The sequence below is a fragment of the Halichoerus grypus genome, chromosome 7 (genome assembly GCF_964656455.1).
Source record: "Halichoerus grypus chromosome 7, mHalGry1.hap1.1, whole genome shotgun sequence".
In the NCBI taxonomy this organism is placed as follows: Eukaryota; Metazoa; Chordata; class Mammalia; order Carnivora; family Phocidae; genus Halichoerus; species Halichoerus grypus.
In genome coordinates, this window is record NC_135718.1 from 43,446,240 (window position 1) to 43,465,788 (window position 19,549).

A 19,549-nucleotide genomic window follows, 5' to 3' on the forward strand; every position below is an offset into this window, starting at 1 on the left:
GTTTTTCTTAAAAGGGGCAATTTCACCAGTGTACATTTTTAAAATGAAATCCCTGGAACTTTGAGTGACTAACTTTTTGGTCATAATCCCTTATGATACAGTTTTGGTCAGCTGATCACAACAAAAATTGACTTTGTAAAAGGCTATCTGAAAAACATTAATTCTAATTAAAGCAGCAACAGGTGAACAGCCTAAAGATGACATGATTTGGGAGAACAGAGGGCAAATTTACTGAACCATCTGATGAGTGGCCTGCAGCATGATTGGGTTGGTGTATATGGTCCCTTGGCGGTTCCCCAGCTACCTTCCTAGAACATTAGGATAGCTTTTAATACCTTTTAGTAAAACACAATGTCCCTCTCCAATTCTATTTTTCATCCCAAATCTACTTCTCAAGAAACGGCCAAACACACTAACATAAAAGGGAAACCTGGAAAACTCAGAAAAACAAAACTATTAAGAATTCCAGCTTTCTCAAGATAGTCTTACTTAAGTTTATAATTATTCTCAAAATATTTTAACTGTTTTGCTATAGAAAATAGTTTCAATCCCTATTCTGTGGGGTATTTATAGCTCATCAAAGGTTTGTGCAAACATTTCAAGTCCATTATTCCAGTCTTCAGATATTAGCAGAAAGTCAATAAATATAAATATTATAATAAAGACTTAATTTAAAATATAAGCTGTGGAACCTTAAAACAGCTATCATGGATCCGTAAGCCTACAGGGTTCAAAACAATTACCAGCAAAACTCTAGCACCAACAACACATGTTACAAAATGAATACATCTTTAGGTACAGACTTCAAGATGTAACCCAAGCTTTCCAAAATTTATGGAGTAGCAAAAACAAATACAAATGGGGTGGGAGGGTGTGTGTGCGTGTGTGTGCGCACGCGCGTGTGCGTCTGTGTGTGTACTCACACACATGCAAAACAAGATGCTAAAGCAACATATAATTGGTTTTTATATCACATGAAACATCTTTATGTTTCTTTATGTGGTAAATAAATAAATACTGTGACTAACTGGCTGATCCTAGCAAGGAAAAATAAAACTTACATAGACTTCCCATTAAAAGCCTGATCTCTTTTATTCATCACAAAGCTTTTGCATAGACCTTTTGAATACACAAAGCACTGGCCAGAATTTTACTTACAGTCTACCATCTTCAATTATCACCATATCTTCAGTTAAAACAGTAACCATATTCACAGGAGGGACAAGTGAAAAAGGGTGAGGCTCTAAGAACCACATTTAATACAGACCTTAAAAGGACTAAATGAACAAAGCACTTTTCTTGCCTGCTAAGTGGAATATTATGAACTTTCTGATGTGCAGAGGGATGGATAACATGATTAGAGCCTTCTGTAGGTCTCTGAAATGGGTAAGCAAACTTTTGTGTTTACCTGAGACAAATATGCTCAAATGCTGTGTACTTCAACCAGGATATAAAATGGAAGAGCCAAACTATTAGAAGCTTCCACATTTTAATTTTAAGATTTGCAAGCTTTCAATGAAACCTTCATCATGGTAGCAAACTGCACATAAAGCTATTACAGAACAGATTGTTTTTTTAAAAAACAAATTGGCAGGTGATGGCTGTGCACTTAATGTATCTTTGGTTTAGGAAGACGGGAGTATCGATTAGAAGCCAAACAATCCCCAGAATTCAAATTACCGTTCAGATTCTGCATGATTTCTTTTCTTCTTGTTAGAGGCCTTGGGATGCTTGTCTTGGCCTGGAAGTTTTGAGGCTCTAGTTGGGAGCTGCTTATTTGTTTTTGTCTGAAAGAGCCAGAAGGGGGACGGAGCTTAGATGCTTTTGGATTTGGATTGCTTGCAAGATTTGTTTGACTAGATGTTGGCTGAAGTTTTGATGAATTCCATGGTGTGATTATTGGTGACTTTTTATAAGTGGGAGTCCTACTTGGAGATGATTCAGAAACTGGAGGAGGTACCAAAGAATTTGAGATGGATGGCTTAAAAAGCGGTAAGGACTTGGGCTGGGATGTGTAGCCCTCCAGTGAAGACTGATTTCTTCCAACTCTCTTAGTATGGTCTACTGTACTTGACTGGGGAAGCGTCTGAAGGGAAGAAGGTACAAATTGCATGTCACTAATTTGATTATTTGCCGAATGATAAGGCTCTTGAGCATTCGTGGTCATGTTCAAGTTTGCTTCAGAAGATGTATTCTTAGCCACATCCTCAGCGAATTGTGGGCTTGAAGAAAAAGGCCGGTCTTCCAGACCATAGCTGCTTTCTTGTTGTAAGCCATGTGTAAAGCTCTCATCCAGATGTGCAACGCCCTGCTGTATGTCCTGGATTGTGCATTCACTGTGGGCCTCGATATGCTGCGGCTTTATTAGTTTTCCCTGGGCGTGGTCTGTGGGTCTGGGAAGGCTGCTGGAAGGCTGTAGTACTTGAGGCTATTAAAATTAAAAACAACATTAAGCAACAATTCATTTTACAAATGCCACCCAGAAGTTATATAAGTTCCAATTAGGCTGTGTTGATACTTATGTTTTAATATGAAAAGTATGTGGGGTTTTTTTAATAAAAAAATAAACTGCAATATTCAAGTGAATTCATGAGACACATACAAGAGTGATAATGCAAACAAAAAATGATACAGGCAGTAAACACTAAACAAGATTCGAAATCAAACGGGAAAAGAAAAATCTTAAAGTACTTATTTATTGTAGAAAAAAGATTTCCTGCCTTGATTCATTTTTTAAAACTTTATATGTAAGATAGCTTGATAGAATGATTTCTATAGCACTTTGATTTAATCTTCAAAAAGCACAGATAAAAACTGTGATCATTCAGAATATTACCCATTTTAAATACTTTTTTTTTTTTAAAAGGAAAGATGTATAACATTTTATCACACTTGGCTAGAGAAAGTATTAATTTAAAAGTGTCAAGGTGCTGTACTTCTATCAAGAGTTAAAATTACCAGCAGATAAACAAGGCTTAGATTGATTATATTCTCCCTTGATGTGAAATTCTAATTACTCAAAAATAGGTCAAAACATTTAGCTAATACTAACCTACCTTTAACATTCTTGTTGAAAAGTTTCAGAATAAAATGTTTTCACAGCTTATTTGTTCTGTCTCACTGCCGTATGAGGGATCAACTAAGGTTTTGGTAAATGGAAAACAGTTACCCTGCCCAAGAGTGAACATTCATTTAAGATTTAAAATAATCAGCTTTTCTGAATAACAACTGAGAGTAAAACGAATGTGAAATTACCTGTAACTTGAACTAAAGCTGAGAAGCCTACAATAACAAAATTCTTCAGGCCAATGTGCCTCACACACACTTCTCTGGAGCTCACTGTGTGATTATATGCTATATAAATCAGAGGAAACATGCAACTTCTATTACTCTTGGGTAGTCGGTAAAGAAATATGAACATTAAAGTTATCTTTCAATGGCCCAGATAGTAGAGTATATGGGGCAGAGCCTACTGGTCATGTCCTATTACAGGGGAGGTTGTTATCAATGTATAAACACAAATACACATAATTTTCTATTAAATAATGTGGGCCGAAAATATAAAAATGTTTGCCAAAGGGCTTTGAAACACAGACTTTAAAGGGTCAGCTTTTACTAATAAAATAACTTTTTTTTTGCTACACTAATCCACAAATAAATCTACGCAGTATCTCTAATTTCTCCAACAAAAGGGGCAAATCTATTTATACTGCATCATTCACGTTTTGTCACTTTTTCACCTCCTTGACCAGTACTAATTATGGCTGCTGCGGCCAGGAGTCAGGCCAATTATGGCAGATGACTGAGAGCAAAGTTTAATGACTTGTAGAGGGATGGCTGGCCAGGACGGTATATGGTCAACTGGTTATTCAAAAAAATAGTAAAATTAAGACAATGACTACTCAAAATTCATATAGAATATGTTACATTAACTCTTATTTTAGAATATTTAAAACAAATAAGCCATCTCAGTTTCTGCTTCAAGCTAAATGTTCTAAACTTTAAAGTCCAGTGGGCATTTTCACAATAAATCACCACAGAGATGAATAAACTATCTTTCAAGAAGGAAGGTACTAAAATCACTAGGTAATGACAATCAGCTGGGATTCCCTAGAAAAAAATGACAGTGCCAAAGTGATCATACATTTTAGAAAGATTAATAAAAATATAGAGCAGGACCATATTAAGCAAACCAAAAACTACTAAAAGGAAAAAAAGCAACCAAAGGGAAAGGTGCAGCACCAAATGGTTGATTGAAATGGGGATTTACTTTCCCTTTTCCTATCTTTTCAAAACCTTCAAAAATACCAAAAGATACTCTAATCTTGAATAAAAAAAATCATAAAGCAACTTAAGACCTTTGAAAATATAACAATTTAAAATTACTGTAATATGCCTATTGCTAGTAAGGAAAAAAGGTATCAACACGTGCTATCAGTTCAAAGCATAAAAAGGTATGATTTCCTAATTAAGTAATAAACTTATCATTAAGATAACCAAACCTCCAGAAAAGGGGCACTGTGAACTGTAGATAAATTATCCATTTGCACTGATTATAGTAGTCCCCCCTTATCTGCAGGAATATGTTCCAAAACCTCCAGTGGGTGCCTGAAACCGCAGATAGTAATGAACCCTATATTTACTATGTTTTTCCCTATACGTACATACCTATGATAAAGTTTAATTTATAAATTGGGCACAGTAAGAGATTAACAACAATTACTAATAATAAAAGAGAACAATTGTAACAATAACTGTAATAAAAGTTATGTGAATGTGGTCTCTCTCAAAATACCTTATTGTACTGTGTTCACCCTTCTTCTTATGATGTGAGATGATGAAAGGCCTACATAATGAGGTGAATGATGTAGGAATTGTGACACAGCATTAAGACTACTATTGATCTTCTGACAATATGTCAGAAGGACAATCATCTGCTTCCAGGTGGCAGTCAACAGCAGGTAACCGAAACCACAGAAAGCAAAACCATGGATAAGGCTGGGGGGACTACTGTCCTTTTATTACCCAACTGACTCCTGCTTATCAGAGAACTAAATGGAAGTACAGCAGGAAGATGTGCTGCATGTATTAAATGCAATAAAGCCCCATATCAAGTATTAAAGAATTAGGAAATAATCAGGTTTTAATTTTTTTATTTTTTAAAGATTTTATTTATTTATTTGAGAAAGGGAGAGAGCACACGCAGGGGGAGTGGTAGGCAGAGGCAGAGGGGGAAGCAGACTCCCCGCTGAGCAGAGAGCCTGACGGGGCTTGATCCCAGGACCTTGGGATCATGACCTGAGCCGAAGGCAGACACTCAACCGCCTGAGCCACCCAGGCGCCCCATAATCAGGTTTTTAAAAATAATAAAATTTTGAGTCTTCTGAGAGGAGTTAGGTTGAACAATTATATAAAAGATGCCTATCACTTAACTACAGTGAATAGATTAGTGGTTTCTAAGTGCTTTATAAATAATGCAGATTTTGCATTTTTATTAAAAGTTAATTTTAGTGGTGTGAGCTAATTTCCCTATCCCCAAATAAATGCCCTGTTTTATTATTTATTTGGAAACTAGTTTTGAAATCAATTCTATTACCATAAGAAAAAAGTCTCTCAAAGAAGATGAAGAAATGACTGCAGTAGTGAGGACCAAGAAAATGACTTCTCCTAAAGGTGGATGACTGTGTAGAATTGGATGCCCATGAAGGACTGAATTGTCATTAGTTACCTGCTGGCGAGTTAAACAACAAGCTGCCTCTTAACCTCTAGTAAACAAAGCAAAGATGGGTTTGGATAGCTTGTTGCTTGCAGCACTATTTCCTCCAAATTCTAAGCACTCAACTGTATTAACAAAAGGCAAGTTATTAACAATTCTTCCTGCCCACATTTATTACTGCTTCTATGCCCTCAGACACCTTTAGAATGAATTCCAAAGAAATAAATAAAAAAGACTCCATATTCTCACCAATAATAAGACTAATAGGAAGGAACATCGAAGACCATTCATTTTTTTTAAAGGTCTACAATATATCATGCATTGTACTAGGTATAGAAAAATAGGGAGCTGAATTACAATGCTGTTCCTATGGAACCTAGAGATCTAGCGAGGGAGATAGGTAAACAAATGACGAGACCATGTCTCAAGCATAACAACATATGAGAACAAAAAGAAAAAATATGCCTGATTATAGAGGTCATAGAAGGCATCCAAGAATCACAAACATCTGAACTGAGTTTTAAGGTGAGTTAAGAGTTTGCCAAGTAGACAAGAAGGGAAGAACATTCAGGGTAGAGCACCAGTACATGCTAAGCACAAAGGCAAAAAAAGAATATGGTATGTTCTAGTAACTTCAAACTGTTAGACTGAATTTGGAGATCACAGTGTTGGTGGGAAAGCATAGGCAAAGGGCCAGCTCATAAATAAACTCATATCAGGTTAAGTGGTTCGACTTTATGCAACAGATGATGGCAGATAAATTTTAAACAGAGGAATTCTAAGATCCAATGCGTATTTTACAATGTTATTTTGGTGGAATTAGTGAGGAACGTACAGGAAGGGTGATTATAAGCAGAATAGCCAGGCAGTATGCTATTGCTAATAACCCAGATGATAAATTATAAGGGTCTAAAATTAATACACTGAAAGAAAAACTGGAAAGGATTGAAAGAGATTTTTTAAATGGTGGTTAGGTAAGCAGCTGTTTGGAAGGAATTCAAGATGAGTTACAGGTTTCTTGCTTTGGAGATGGATGATGAGGTAATAATCTGTATCCAAAAAAGTTGCCCACCAGCCCATTCATTTCAGAGCCTCAGCAGCCCAAAAGACTCAGAGGGCAAAAGGAATCCCACCACCTACTGGGGGGTGGGGCAGACTTCTGGAAATATCCTGTAGTCACAAATAAGTAGAGCTTTAGTACTCCATCCTTGCAACTTACAGAATGGTTGGTTACTGAAGTTTCAAAATGTGGACACATCCCCAGGTTTGAAGAACTAAGTTCTTCTAACTAGACTCAGTGATTTCATGTCTTACTTTATTTAGTTAGATACAAATACCTCAGCGCACCATTCTGAGAATTCTCAGAAACAATGGTTACAGGTATCAAGGTCAAGGGAGCCAGGGGCACACTGGGTAACTGTGCAGGGGATTGGTAGGATCTTCAAAAATAATCTTAAATGTCTATTTTGGGCTGCTTACAAAGATAACCAGAGACATGGGCTCCTTACAGGAGTGTACCATGCTTTATTTGTTGTTGTAGTTGGTATGCCTAGTATTTGGCACATAGTAGGGATTAAATATATATTTTCTAGATAAATTAATAAATAAATGAAATTAGTAAGTGGTATATTACAAAATTGCTTCTTTGGTAATAAATAATCAAAATGATACTTCCCTATTAGGTCAGTGATACAGCACTAATAACCAAATAAAAACAAGTTTAAAAAATAACACTGATGAAAAAGAAATCTTATAACAGAAAAAAAAGTCTTCTCTAAATAAGTTTGGGGTTAGCATAATGATTAATGTTTAGAAGGGCAGCAGGAAGAATTGTAAGTTAACTAGAACATAGCACCTCCCATGACCTACTAGCTAAGCTACAAATATTTTTTACCTGAAGATCGGTATTTCTGGATGAAATAAGTTGGAAAACTGTCTTAACAAACATTCAACTATTTTCCATTTCTAATCCTAATAATTAAATATGATTATACATGTAAAACACGTAGCATAGGACCTCCTAGTCATCAAAAGTGCTCAATAAATGTCACCTATGATTATTAAAAGGTGTGAGAATGATGAATTCAACCCATGGTCCTTTTGTAACTGGGTTTTGAAAAAAAGGGGCAAGTTTTATAGCAGTATAATAAACTAGTTGCTATAGAATAAGAGCTTTCTAGGCTTCGAATAAGTATTTCAGTAATGTCAGTTATATCTTAAGTGTTTTAAATCTATAGCAGGCATGTTTGATATGATACAGAAGTCAAGGTTCCTTAAGTACCTTCCTGAAGATAAAACAGAGCTAGGACATGCAAGGCACTTTAAAGTATAGAAGGAATTTATATACGGCTATATGGAGGAGCTAGTACAATACATACAATACTGAATCACTTAGCTTTTGGAATCAGACTGATCTGGGTTTAGTTTTAACTCCATCACTTATTATTGGTGAGATATTGGGTAAATTATCTTACTACTCTGAGATGGAAGGGTCTGGGATCAAGCCTCACATCCACAGGGAGCCTGCTGGTGCTCCCTCTCGCTATCTCTCTCTCTCAAATAAGTAATATAAAATCTTAAAAAAAAAAAGGAATTTCATAATTTATAAAATGACGATAATAACAGTATTTATACCTCACTGAATTGTTGTAAATAATAAATGATAACATGCACACCAAAGTGCTTAATATAGTGCCTGACACATTATAAATACTTGAGAAATGCTATATTCTGGGCTCTGAGAGAACAGCATTTCCCTTCTCCCAAGGTTAAATAGCCAAACACTAAATTTGCATGCATGATCTCTAATTATCACAAGAGCCTCAGTGGAAAGTACGGTCTTATTTTTGTAGATGAGTAAACAGAGGTTAAAAGAAATTAAGTAACATATTGAAATTCACATACTTTAGCAAATGGTAAAGGCAGAATTTGAACTGACAGAATTTAAAATGCAGCACTAAAACTTTGTCATTCTGTGTTATTTGGGTAATTCCAATGAGTTCACAGACTTCCAGAATATGCAGTATAGCAGGATGATTATTTTAAAAAGTTAATAGGCAAATTCAATACCAACATTCAGGTACTAACTTTCCTGGATAATATCCTATGTCTTTCTCAGCTGATCTATCCTACACAAGCTAAGTCTCAGACACCAAACTCAAGCCACACTATGCAGCAGTATTTTAGGAGAAAAAAAATGGTTCTAAGTGACCTACTGGAGGAAATACACTGAACACAAGGAAAGGCAAAATAGCACTCATCACTGAGAAAAACTTCACCTTCACTGTTTCCTACAATTTCAGAGATTTCTAGAATTAGCATAAGAAAAAACTCATAGCAGTTTCTGTAAACATTTTGTTCTAGAGTTACCAACAATAAGATGCCAGCTAGAAACATCAAATCGTGACTGAGAAAAATATGTCCAGGTGTGTAAGGTAGAAAGCAGGAAATGTTCTAAAGCATAATAATGCTACTGCATAGCAGGCACAGGAATTACTTAAAATTATTTTCTTGGTACATATAAGTTTATTATTATTAAATACATTTTAAAGGCTAAAAGGAAGATGGAAACGGAGCCATCTGTAACATGCCTGTATTTTCATGCAGGCTCTGACATGCATCATGCAAACTGGAAAAAAAACAAAAACAGAAAGTGACTATGAGGAAGGTGGTAGGAAAAAATCTGAAATTGTACTGTACCACGCTTTGTCAGAGAAGTAATGGACTAACTTCTCAACTCCTTGCCAATGGCATAATGGGAGAGCAGAGACAAGAAAAAGACAGGACAATGGTGTCAGAGACCACACACAACACCAAGGAATTGCCAGGACTGGGTATAGCAGCCAACAGTATTTGCTTAGCTTTTGTTGTGTTTTTCTAGGCAGTATTATTTTATTTAGTATATTTATGTAAAATGAAAACATTTTTAATAAATTTATACTTTCTTGCTAAAGAGGTTTGCAAGTTAATATAAATATTCATAACCACAGAATAGTATATGTAAAACTTCTCACTTAAAAGGAATCATTTGAAGAATATTACCAAATAAAATATTGAAAGGGTTTTTACACAGTAGTCATACTCCAAAGATCTAAAAACGTTTAGCCACAAGTAATCCCTTATAAAGCAAGTAGAAATTATTTCTCTAATAATTTCAGAAAGCCTTGCACATTATAAACTAAATACAATTCAATATTAGTTCACTTTTATTACTACTGCTGCATTAAAGACCAATTAAAGTATTATCTGATCTTCATGTATGTGTCTGTCTTAAATATGATGTTCTAAATTATAAGCGAGGCTCCACACATCACTATAAAGATAGAAGATATGACTAGATCCCTAGTATAACTAGATTCAAAGAATTTTGCTCTGTAATTCACATGAAACCAATCACAACTTCCAAAGTTTTCTGGGAACCAGGAATGCTCTTATTCCTCTAGATCTCAGAATGATGCCTCTAGATCTCAGAGAATTTAGAGAAGATAACTGATTGATAAACAGAAATTATATATAAACAAATTCTGAGATAAGGAGTTCAATGGCTTTCTAAGTTGATCAGTTAACTTCTTTAAAAACTATCAAACTGATTAATATTGACTTAAATAATAAGCGTTTACGACCCAAGCACAATCGGTGTGAATACTTAATTTTCATAGGTCTTTATCTCTAAGACACAGAACCCATTAGCATTTAACCTCTGGGATTCAGAGTAGTTCAGAAAACAAAACTAAACATCATAATAGTACCATTCCATTGCTGTGACCAATATGCATGGTATATTTATCCAGAGTACGATACTGCAGGCATTATGGTACAACAAACACAGCTAACAAAACAGTTCCATAATATACAGAGCAGGTTGTTATAAAAGTCTTATGCAGAAAACAGCCATTGCTGTGTTTCTCATAATTACAAAGTGCCCAGAGAAACTAGTTTATGGGACAGCCTCCTGGACCATGAGTTTAATGCACATTTCTAGTCAATTAACCAATGACTAAAGTAAACAGCCTTGAAATTAGCTACAAAAATGGACAGAGTGTCATATTCTGTATTATTTGTTCAGTTTTTACTGAGTTACCCTAGTTTCCATTTCACTGAAAATATTTTATTTTTATGAAAAGTCACTCCCAGAGCTAATTTCTCATTAAAGCACTGAAGCTAATGCTACCCTTATATATAAAATTGATTACAGTCACATGGTGGAGCCAATCAGATTGAGCCACATTAACGTATACCTTATGAACATGTTTGGCATTTCAACAATACACATCAAGTGTTTTTAGAAAGTGCACACACCCTTTGATTAAGCAACATCCTTCTAGTAATCTACCTAAGAGAGATGGTGATACTGATCTATACACAAGGATAAACGTCATTGCAAGCGTATCTCTATTTAATAGGGAAAAATGTAAACAACATCAATGCCCAACAATAGGAAAAGATTAATTATAGTACAGCCACATAATAATGTATTATCATGTACCCATTAAAATGATGCTTTCAAGAAATATGTACTATATCAAAAATGTTCATATAATGATACTATGTGAAAAAAAGCAAAACAAAAAATTAAGAAGAAAATATGAGAGTATTATATATTCTAAGAGAAAGTACTATTTCATTCAACTTTTATCTGAATATTAAATACACTCACATGTGTGCTGGGCTGTTAAGTACATAGTTTCGTTTAGTAAATACATACTGGGTTGTGATGTAAAGTGAATTTTAAGTGTCATTTGTCAAAAATGTTTGTAAAATATCCTCTGAGGGTTATAAGAGAAGGAGGAGGATATAAGACAATGTAATCATCATTCTTAATGTAATTCTGGGTGGAATGGTTATTATAATATAAATTTAGAAATCAGGCAATACTAATGCTACATCAAGAAACTGCTGAGCTATTAAGACATAGGTAGATGCACTTATGTTATTTTTGTTATTTAAAAACATTTTTTGTCTCACCGTAGTGCACATTAAAGGTAAAGGTTGGTAAGATTTCTAAATTCTTCCAATCAAGGTGTTAAAGAACAAATTTAATAGTCTTTTTAGGCATGACAAGAAATTACTTCAAAATAAAACTATTACTTCAAAACATACTTTTTGAAAAGTCAAGTATTCCTAAAAGTATATGCTCTGGCAAGAAGTGCTACTTCAGATTACCATTAGGGCTTTTTACTTGCCAAAAGCAATTATTTTTATTAAATTTTCCTACTACGAGGTAGGTTATTTATCATTCCTAATTTTATACAGTTGGATATCAAAAAGACTAAACTAATGTTAGTTAAGTCAATTTGGACAAAAGCTGAAGTCAGGACAAGAAGAAGACCTCTTCTACGTCCAAAGGTAGATATTTTCTACTAACCTAGAGAAAAATTTAATTTGAAATTGGAAGACAAGCATTATCAAGTTGAGACTAGTAACATATTCAAGAAAAGAAATGGAAGTCAGAGAAAAATATATAAAGACCAGGATTTTCCTTTTTTCTCCATTTTTCTAGAGTTATTCTTAAATTCAGCAAGAACATCCTTGGCCAATGCAGCTTTCCTGAGTGACCAGAGCTAAACATTCCCTGTAAATGTTAATTATTTCACTCTCTACATAACCAGAACAGGCTCTCATTATGCTGGAAGGTCTACTATTCCTATAAATTAAAAACAAAAACAAAACCAGACTACCCTTACTAAAGCCTGCTTGACTTTTGCATTTAGAAGAAAAGTGAGTTCACTTATGTTGATGTTCAAGAGGGCCTCAAAAAGAACTTATTAATGAAACAGATTATAATAAAGGAGAACTCTCTCAACTATCTACTATCACTTACAGAATTAACTTCTCCAAAACTCAGCCCTAGGAATCACATACTAACTAAACATGGAGACAAATATTATTTCACTAAATATAAGTTTAGTGTAGGTAGGGGGAGATCTATTCCAAAACCCTATGAAAACCATTGGAGACTCCATACCTTTCTTCTCTATATATTTTTAAAAGACTGTATTTATTTATTTGAGAGAGAGAGAAAGTGCACGCACGCGCGCACACGAGCAGGGGGAGGGCCAGAGGGAGAGGAAGAAGCAGACTCCCCACTGAGCAGGGAGCCGGATGTGGGACTCGATCCCAGGACCCTGGGATCATGACCCGAGCCGAAGGCAGACGCTAAACCGACTGAGCCACCCAGGCGCCCCTTTTCTATATTTTAGAAAAATTCAAAATATTCTTTAAAAAAATTAAAATTCTGTATTTTAGATAATTTATATATAATACATATAATTCTATATTTTATATTCTATAAAAATTCTATATTTTGGAGAAATTCAAAATATTCTTTAAAAATTAAAATAATAATAATTTTATTAGTAAACTGCTTTAGCTGTTCTCAGGGTAAATCCAAAATAGTGTAGTTTAGAATATATTTTTCCTCTAAAGGAACTTTCCCCACTCAGTAAGAGGTATCAAAAAGCCATGAACAAGTCATCTAATTATCACTTTCCACAACCAGGGTCCTACAAGTCTCAATGATCAAATTCCAGGGCCAGTTCTCTTAGCTACGTAAGCTGTGAGAACTTACTCAAGAAAAGACTCCAATATGTATTACTTTCTGATAGGTGGCTAACACATCCAAACTCTACAGAACCAAAACTTTCTCCTTACTAATGTGAAGATGAGGATAAGGAAGGTTTGATCTACAAAAGCCAGAAAGACAGATCTTGATAGTGTTGCAGGACAGTGCTTCTTCATAGTTGGGAAATGAAAAAGGCAGCTCTAACCCAAGAGGAAAGAAGGAAGAAACATTTAAAAATGGAGGGCCAATGACTCAAGGGAGAGACAAGAAAATTCTAAAGCTATACAAATAAGAAACCAGTGAAATGAGTGTTTCTGAGAAACATGTTTTAAAAATAAACATAAATCTTTGTTTGCAATATGGAATAATTAACCTTAAACTTCAATTCCACATTATAGCTAGCTGAAGGGAAGGAGAATGAGGGAGAAGAATGGTAGGGAAAGAGGACAGGAACTAAAAGGGAGTTACAGTAAATTCAAGGCAGGGATGTTAATCTGAGGGAAATCTGTCAAACCATGCAATTTACTAGCTATAAGCCTAAAAATATATTATCATGTTATAGCTGCCCTTTGAAAGTCAGATTAGTTCACTAGCATCTTAAGGTAATTTTTTATGTGCTAGGAATACTTAATACAGGAGAAAGGAATGGGAAGTAATTGAAGACAAGAGAAGTAAAAAGGAGGCGTACAGAGGTGGTAGGGGATGGGAAAGGAAGAAGAGGAGGAGGAAGAATCCCTCTTCTCATTGCTTCCACTAAACAAATTAACTTGCTACTAAATAATCTGACATAAAAGCCTATACAAACTTTCTATTAATCTATTTTCTTTGAAACAAAAAACACAAAAGGGAAACAGAGGCATAACAGCCAAAAAATAAACCTCAAACCTTGTCTCAAATTCATACTAATACCTCATAACTTTGCCTAATTCAAAAAATGAATTTTTATTTGAATAAATCACATTTCTTAATTTTAACTGCTTAAAACTTTGGGACCTTTGATACTTCACATGGATAAAGATAATTTATAAAAAAATTGATCTGAATCAAAAATCAGGGTAAATCCATGCAGGAGGCATAAAAGTGACTGATTGACAATATTAATATCTCTTTTCCATTAATATTAGCTTTTTTGGGTGACTTTTCAAAAAAGATAAAATATAACCAACTTACCAGGTGTATTTAAGCACATAATATAAAATAATAAACACTGTTTTGGAAAGCAGATTCAATGTAAACAAAAAATTTTTTAAGTCAAACAATTACTAAATCATTAGAAATGTTAGTAAACCATGCATATTCAAAAGCCATTTTTTTCTGTACTGTAAAGCAGCTGATGAATTACAAAAACATATTAGTTGTTAAACCCTTGAAATGATTAAATTAAAAAGATAAAAAGACTGCTTTTAGATGACAGTGAAATGCAATCGAAGCTTCTTGATTAGGAAATATTTAAAGAAATGTGCAATGGTCTAGTAAGCCTGCTCCCTCAAACAGTATGCATCTGTCCATATCGCTGCAAATGGTGTGTACATTTTTGACGTAACTAGATAAAAAAATTTTGTTATTCATAGATCTCAAGGTCACAAAAAGAGAAAATACATTAAAGGCAGATGCATGTCAGTAGATCTAGGGTCACTGGCAATAGGTTTAAACAGCATTAAAATGAGATTAATTTCAGACAGTTCTCCTAAGGCTCTAAGTAGAAGTCTATTCACATGCAGTCAAAGGAAGGGTTAATTAAGAGAAGAGAGCCCAGGGAGTGCTGGTTTAGCACATGCCTGCAGGTCACTCTGGACAGGAGATGGGGTGCTGGGGGAGGGACAGGTCATGCAGAAGGGAAATACCATGAACGGGAAGCCAGAGCAGGATAGGAGTGAGAGACACAGACTCACTCTGTCTGCGGTGCGGCGGAACAGTCCGTGGGATCCCCTGGAAGGAGCCCTGCCAAGGAGAGAAGGAGGGAGCAGAATACCCACCCTGTGCAGAGAGAGATGGGGTAGGGAGGTATAATAAAAAAGGGAACCGAAAAATAGAGAAACCAAAGTCATACTTTAAAAAAAAATAACAACAATAGTGTTAATAAGAAGACAGATTTCATTTTTTTAATATAGGTAGCTCAAATGATTAAAAATACATCATAATCCAAACCTAGGTATTACCAAATATTTTAAGAAAAAAATTATTTTCCCCTAATATAGTTAATACATAAGAAATGAAATATATATTTTCTCATATACATTACATTTATCATCATATAGCTCTTTTTTAAATAGCAGATTCCAGTCTTTTAAAAATGTGAAAGCATTTAAAAAGGGAGATAGACTTTTAAGTGTTAAACACAGAAATTGCATCAATTATAAATCAGGCAACAAAAAAACTATCATATAAAAAATTTTTATTTCTTTTTAAATCATAGGTTTTCAGAGGATTAGCAGGTAAAATAAAGAACATTGGCTGAAGATAGCAGAACCAACACAGCATTAAAAAGACTCAGGATGTTCTGAGAGTGAGTACTGTCAAGAATGTGACATACAGGCCACAGGTTAAACATGCACGCTTTTTAATATGAGTAACTTATGGTTTCTTAGATTTACTTAATAACAGGTTATCAAAATTGGAATACATCTGCAATGGCATTTACTTCAATTTCCTCACTTTCCAGATAAAACTGGGTTATCGAGAAAAAGATTCGTGCAATGTCTCACAAATAGAACCAGACTGGGTCTCAGGTCTGTTCCTAGCACCCTCATCGACTGAAATATAGCCACAAATAAAACTATTAAAACACTAACAAAATCATCAAGGAAAATGAGCTGTAAATAAAATAATCATCATACCCAGTTCAATTTGCAAAAGTATGCATAATTTACAGACAAATTAATCTGACATAGACATAATTAGAAAATTACTAATGTGGTTTTTATTGGTGTTTACAGATTTCACAAACACACTGGTCCAAATAAATTTTTTTTTCCACTTCTGTATCAATATTTCTTGGCTCAGTTCAGTATAATCAGATACTTAATTTAAATTTAAGAGGAATTGTATCTACACTGCTCACTATAAAACAAAAACAGAATGATCCACTTTCTATGTTAATGAAGGGGAAAAACAGCTCCCAGAAACCATGTGGAATTAATGACTTTTAGAATATCCTAGTAAGTAAAGATCCTATCTTTTGAAATTATTATCTTTTCTCCACTAATTTAGCCACAGGTGTTTGTGAAAGTAGCTTAGAAAATATTTAATAGGGTGATAATCCCAAGTGTTCTCCAAAGAGAGTGCCTGATACAATTCTATTTTGCTGTTTCAGATATGTTTTGGTTCAAAAGCTTTACACAAAACAAATCCTCAACCAAGAAGGGGCTTGCACTTTTCCTATGAGTTTCACCAGGGCCAAGGTTCCATCCACTGTACTGGGTAAAGACACTTTCAGATGGGGATTTTGTATATAAGCTAAACCAGCAGAGATTCCTTTTCAAAGAAATAAATTCTCTCTGGAGGTTTGTGAAAATAGTACTGACTAGGAGCCAGGAGAATTGTGTTTTTCTTTGGATCTTCCGTAAGTCCTATAACCTTAAAAAAGTCACTGATCTTCTCTGAGCCTCAGTTTCCTCATTTGCAGGATTAGAATGTGCTAGAGAATGAATTATTTGTGTTCCCCCCAAATTTCATATGTTGAGACCTATTCCCCCAGTGTGATGGTATTTGGAGGTGGGGACTTTGGGAGGTGAGTAGGTCATGAGGGTGGAGCCTTCATGAATGGGATTTGTGCCCTTATAAAAGAAACCCCAGAAAGCTCTCTTGCCCCATCCACCACAAGAGGACACAAGGAGAAGACAGTTGTCTATGGCAGGCCCTTGCCAGACACTGAATCTGCCGGTGTCTTTACTCTTGGACCTCCCAACCTCCAAAACTGTGGGAAAAAGATTTCTATTGTTTATAAGTCTGTGGTGGTCTATTATAGCTGCCCAAACAGACTAAGACAGAATGGTTCATCTCTAAGGAGATTCTCCCTTTCAGTTCTTAGAATTCAGTGACTCACATATCTGTCCTTATCCCCACTCCAATCATTGTTATCCTTTAATTTTTTTTTAAAAGATCTTTAATTTATTTTTTGACACAGAGAGAGACAGCAAGAGAGGGAACACAAACAGGGGGAGTGGGAGAGGGAGAAGCAGGCTTCCCACTGAGCAGGGAGCCCGACGCGGGGCTCGATCCCAGGACCCTGGGATCATGACCTGAGCCGAAGGCAGACACTTAACGACCGAGCCACCCAGGCACCCCTATCCTTTAATTTTATAACTATTTATATGGCATTTAAAACAACCAACTTTGTATTAAATGGTGTCTCATGATAATTCATTAGTTCTCTGAAATAATTTAAGTGAAACTATCTGTCACAATACCGAGAACCTGGCAGGAGTTTTAAAGGATGTTAAATGTCCTACCTTCTTTGCCTAACAGTCCCTAACACACAGCAGACTCTAAATAACTGTTTATGGATTTAAACTGAATTAAATGAAGTTATTAAAAAACAAATGAAGTTAATGTATTTAACTAGAGATAAAGCTATAACATCAGGTCTGGCTACACATTGCAAGCACCTAAGAATTTTAGAAACAAAAACAATGAAACCCATCTTCCCTCACCCAAGATCAACAAACCATGATCTCTGGGATGGGCTTGAGCATGAGAGGGAAAGAGAGACAACCTTGTGAAATAAATACATAAATAGCTTTGCCTGCTCCTGCCAAGGGGCACCCATTTATTACCAGTTGAACAGCTGTCATTTCAGTTTATGTCTAGAAAGGCAAAGAATATTACTCATTTTATTTACTTCACTTCAAATGTCTCCTTCCACTTCTCCATCCCCATCTACCTAATTCCTATCCAGCCTCTCAAAGCTTCTCTGGATCCTACCTGAACTGATTATGATCATTCTTGTTTATAAATATCTACATCGTTTGGTGGGCGCTTGTCTCAGGGAATTTTTCTTCTGCTTTTCATTATGTTGATTTGAATGTTGCTCTTATTCTTCTATGAAATATAACCACCCTGAGAATAACAGCTTTCTCACTTTTCTTGGTGTCAACTATAGCTTCAGTAAGTGACTTTCACAGAGCAGAAATATACTTTGATTAAAATTTAATCAAACACTTCCCCTTCTCCTTCTGCAAAGTAGAGGCCAAAACTCTTGACATTATATATAAAACAAACATAAAACTCTGAAAGGTGGAGCTAAGAAGATAGATCAGCTAGGGACCTTGAAATCTGAGGACATAGTAGAAAATTCCTGAGGTATCTTTTTGCCTAACGTATCCTAGACTAGGTGATGGAGAAGCCAGCACACAGAAACGCCACTGGACACAGACAAAAACAAAAACAGAAATAGTGTCAAGAAAATCCTGAACCATGCCAAAGAACCAGGAAAGAGGTAGCCTAGCAGTTCACAAAACCTGTACACAAGGACATGCTAAATGCCACAAGAAAAACTGCAGCCCCAGCCCTATTCCCAACAGAAAAGACCAACGATGGAGCCTAGGCTTCCACCCTTCCCTGGCTCTAATATTGTCTTATGTCATTCTTAATATATGTATAGGAAATATTTAAGACACTTATATTATAAATGGGGGAGAGAAAGGGACTTAAAGGGTATAATACTTACAACAACCATAACAGTCCCATACAAACAGATACACTCAAAACACTTATGTATAAACCAAAATGGAAGTCTAAGAGGTCTAAGTAACATATAGAAAGGCAAGAAAAGGAAACCAGAAACAAATGAGAGGAAACAAAACAAAAAATAAAATGGCAGACTTAACATATCAGTAATTACATGAAATATAAAGGTGTATAGACACCAATTAGACAGACTGGCAGAGTGGATAAAGAATCATGACCCAATCATATGCAGGACACAAGAAATTCACTTTATATATAACAATACAGTTCTAGAGTGGAGGGGGGGTGGGGGGATGGGTTAGCCTGGTGATGGGTATTAAAGAGGGCATGTTCTGCATGGGGCACTGGGTGTTATGCACAAACAATGAACACTTGTTTCATGGAACACTACATCATGGAATCATGGAACACTACATCAAAAACTAATGATGTAATGTATGGTGATTAACATAACATAATAAAAAAAAATAAAAGGTTGCTAAGAAGAAGAAGAGGTGACAGAGACAGTATGTTACCTATAAAGCCTAAAATATTTACTATCTGGTCCTTTACAGAAAATGTTTGCCACCTACATCAGGATACAG

At 35.2% G+C, this 19,549-nt stretch overlaps 1 protein-coding gene across 11 annotated transcripts in view; it reads right to left on the reverse strand.

Moving 5' to 3' along the window:
• Positions 1-1,073: 1,073 nt before the first annotated feature.
• Positions 1,074-19,549, reverse strand: part of CCSER2 (coiled-coil serine rich protein 2) — a 191,255-nt gene continuing 172,779 nt past the window's right edge. For 5 of the 11 annotated variants that reach the window (XM_036103961.2, XM_078077490.1, XM_078077494.1 and 2 more), the window contains one exon: positions 1,074-2,428. In XM_036103961.2, coding sequence (XP_035959854.1) covers positions 1,610-2,428 — 819 coding nt within the window. In that variant the 3' untranslated portion in view covers positions 1,074-1,609. Of the gene's footprint in view, positions 2,429-3,255; positions 3,355-9,415; positions 9,456-15,121; positions 15,255-19,549 lie in introns of all 11 variants that reach the window. The other 6 variants (XM_078077491.1, XM_078077492.1, XM_036103965.2 and 3 more) reach the window with 6 other exon arrangements.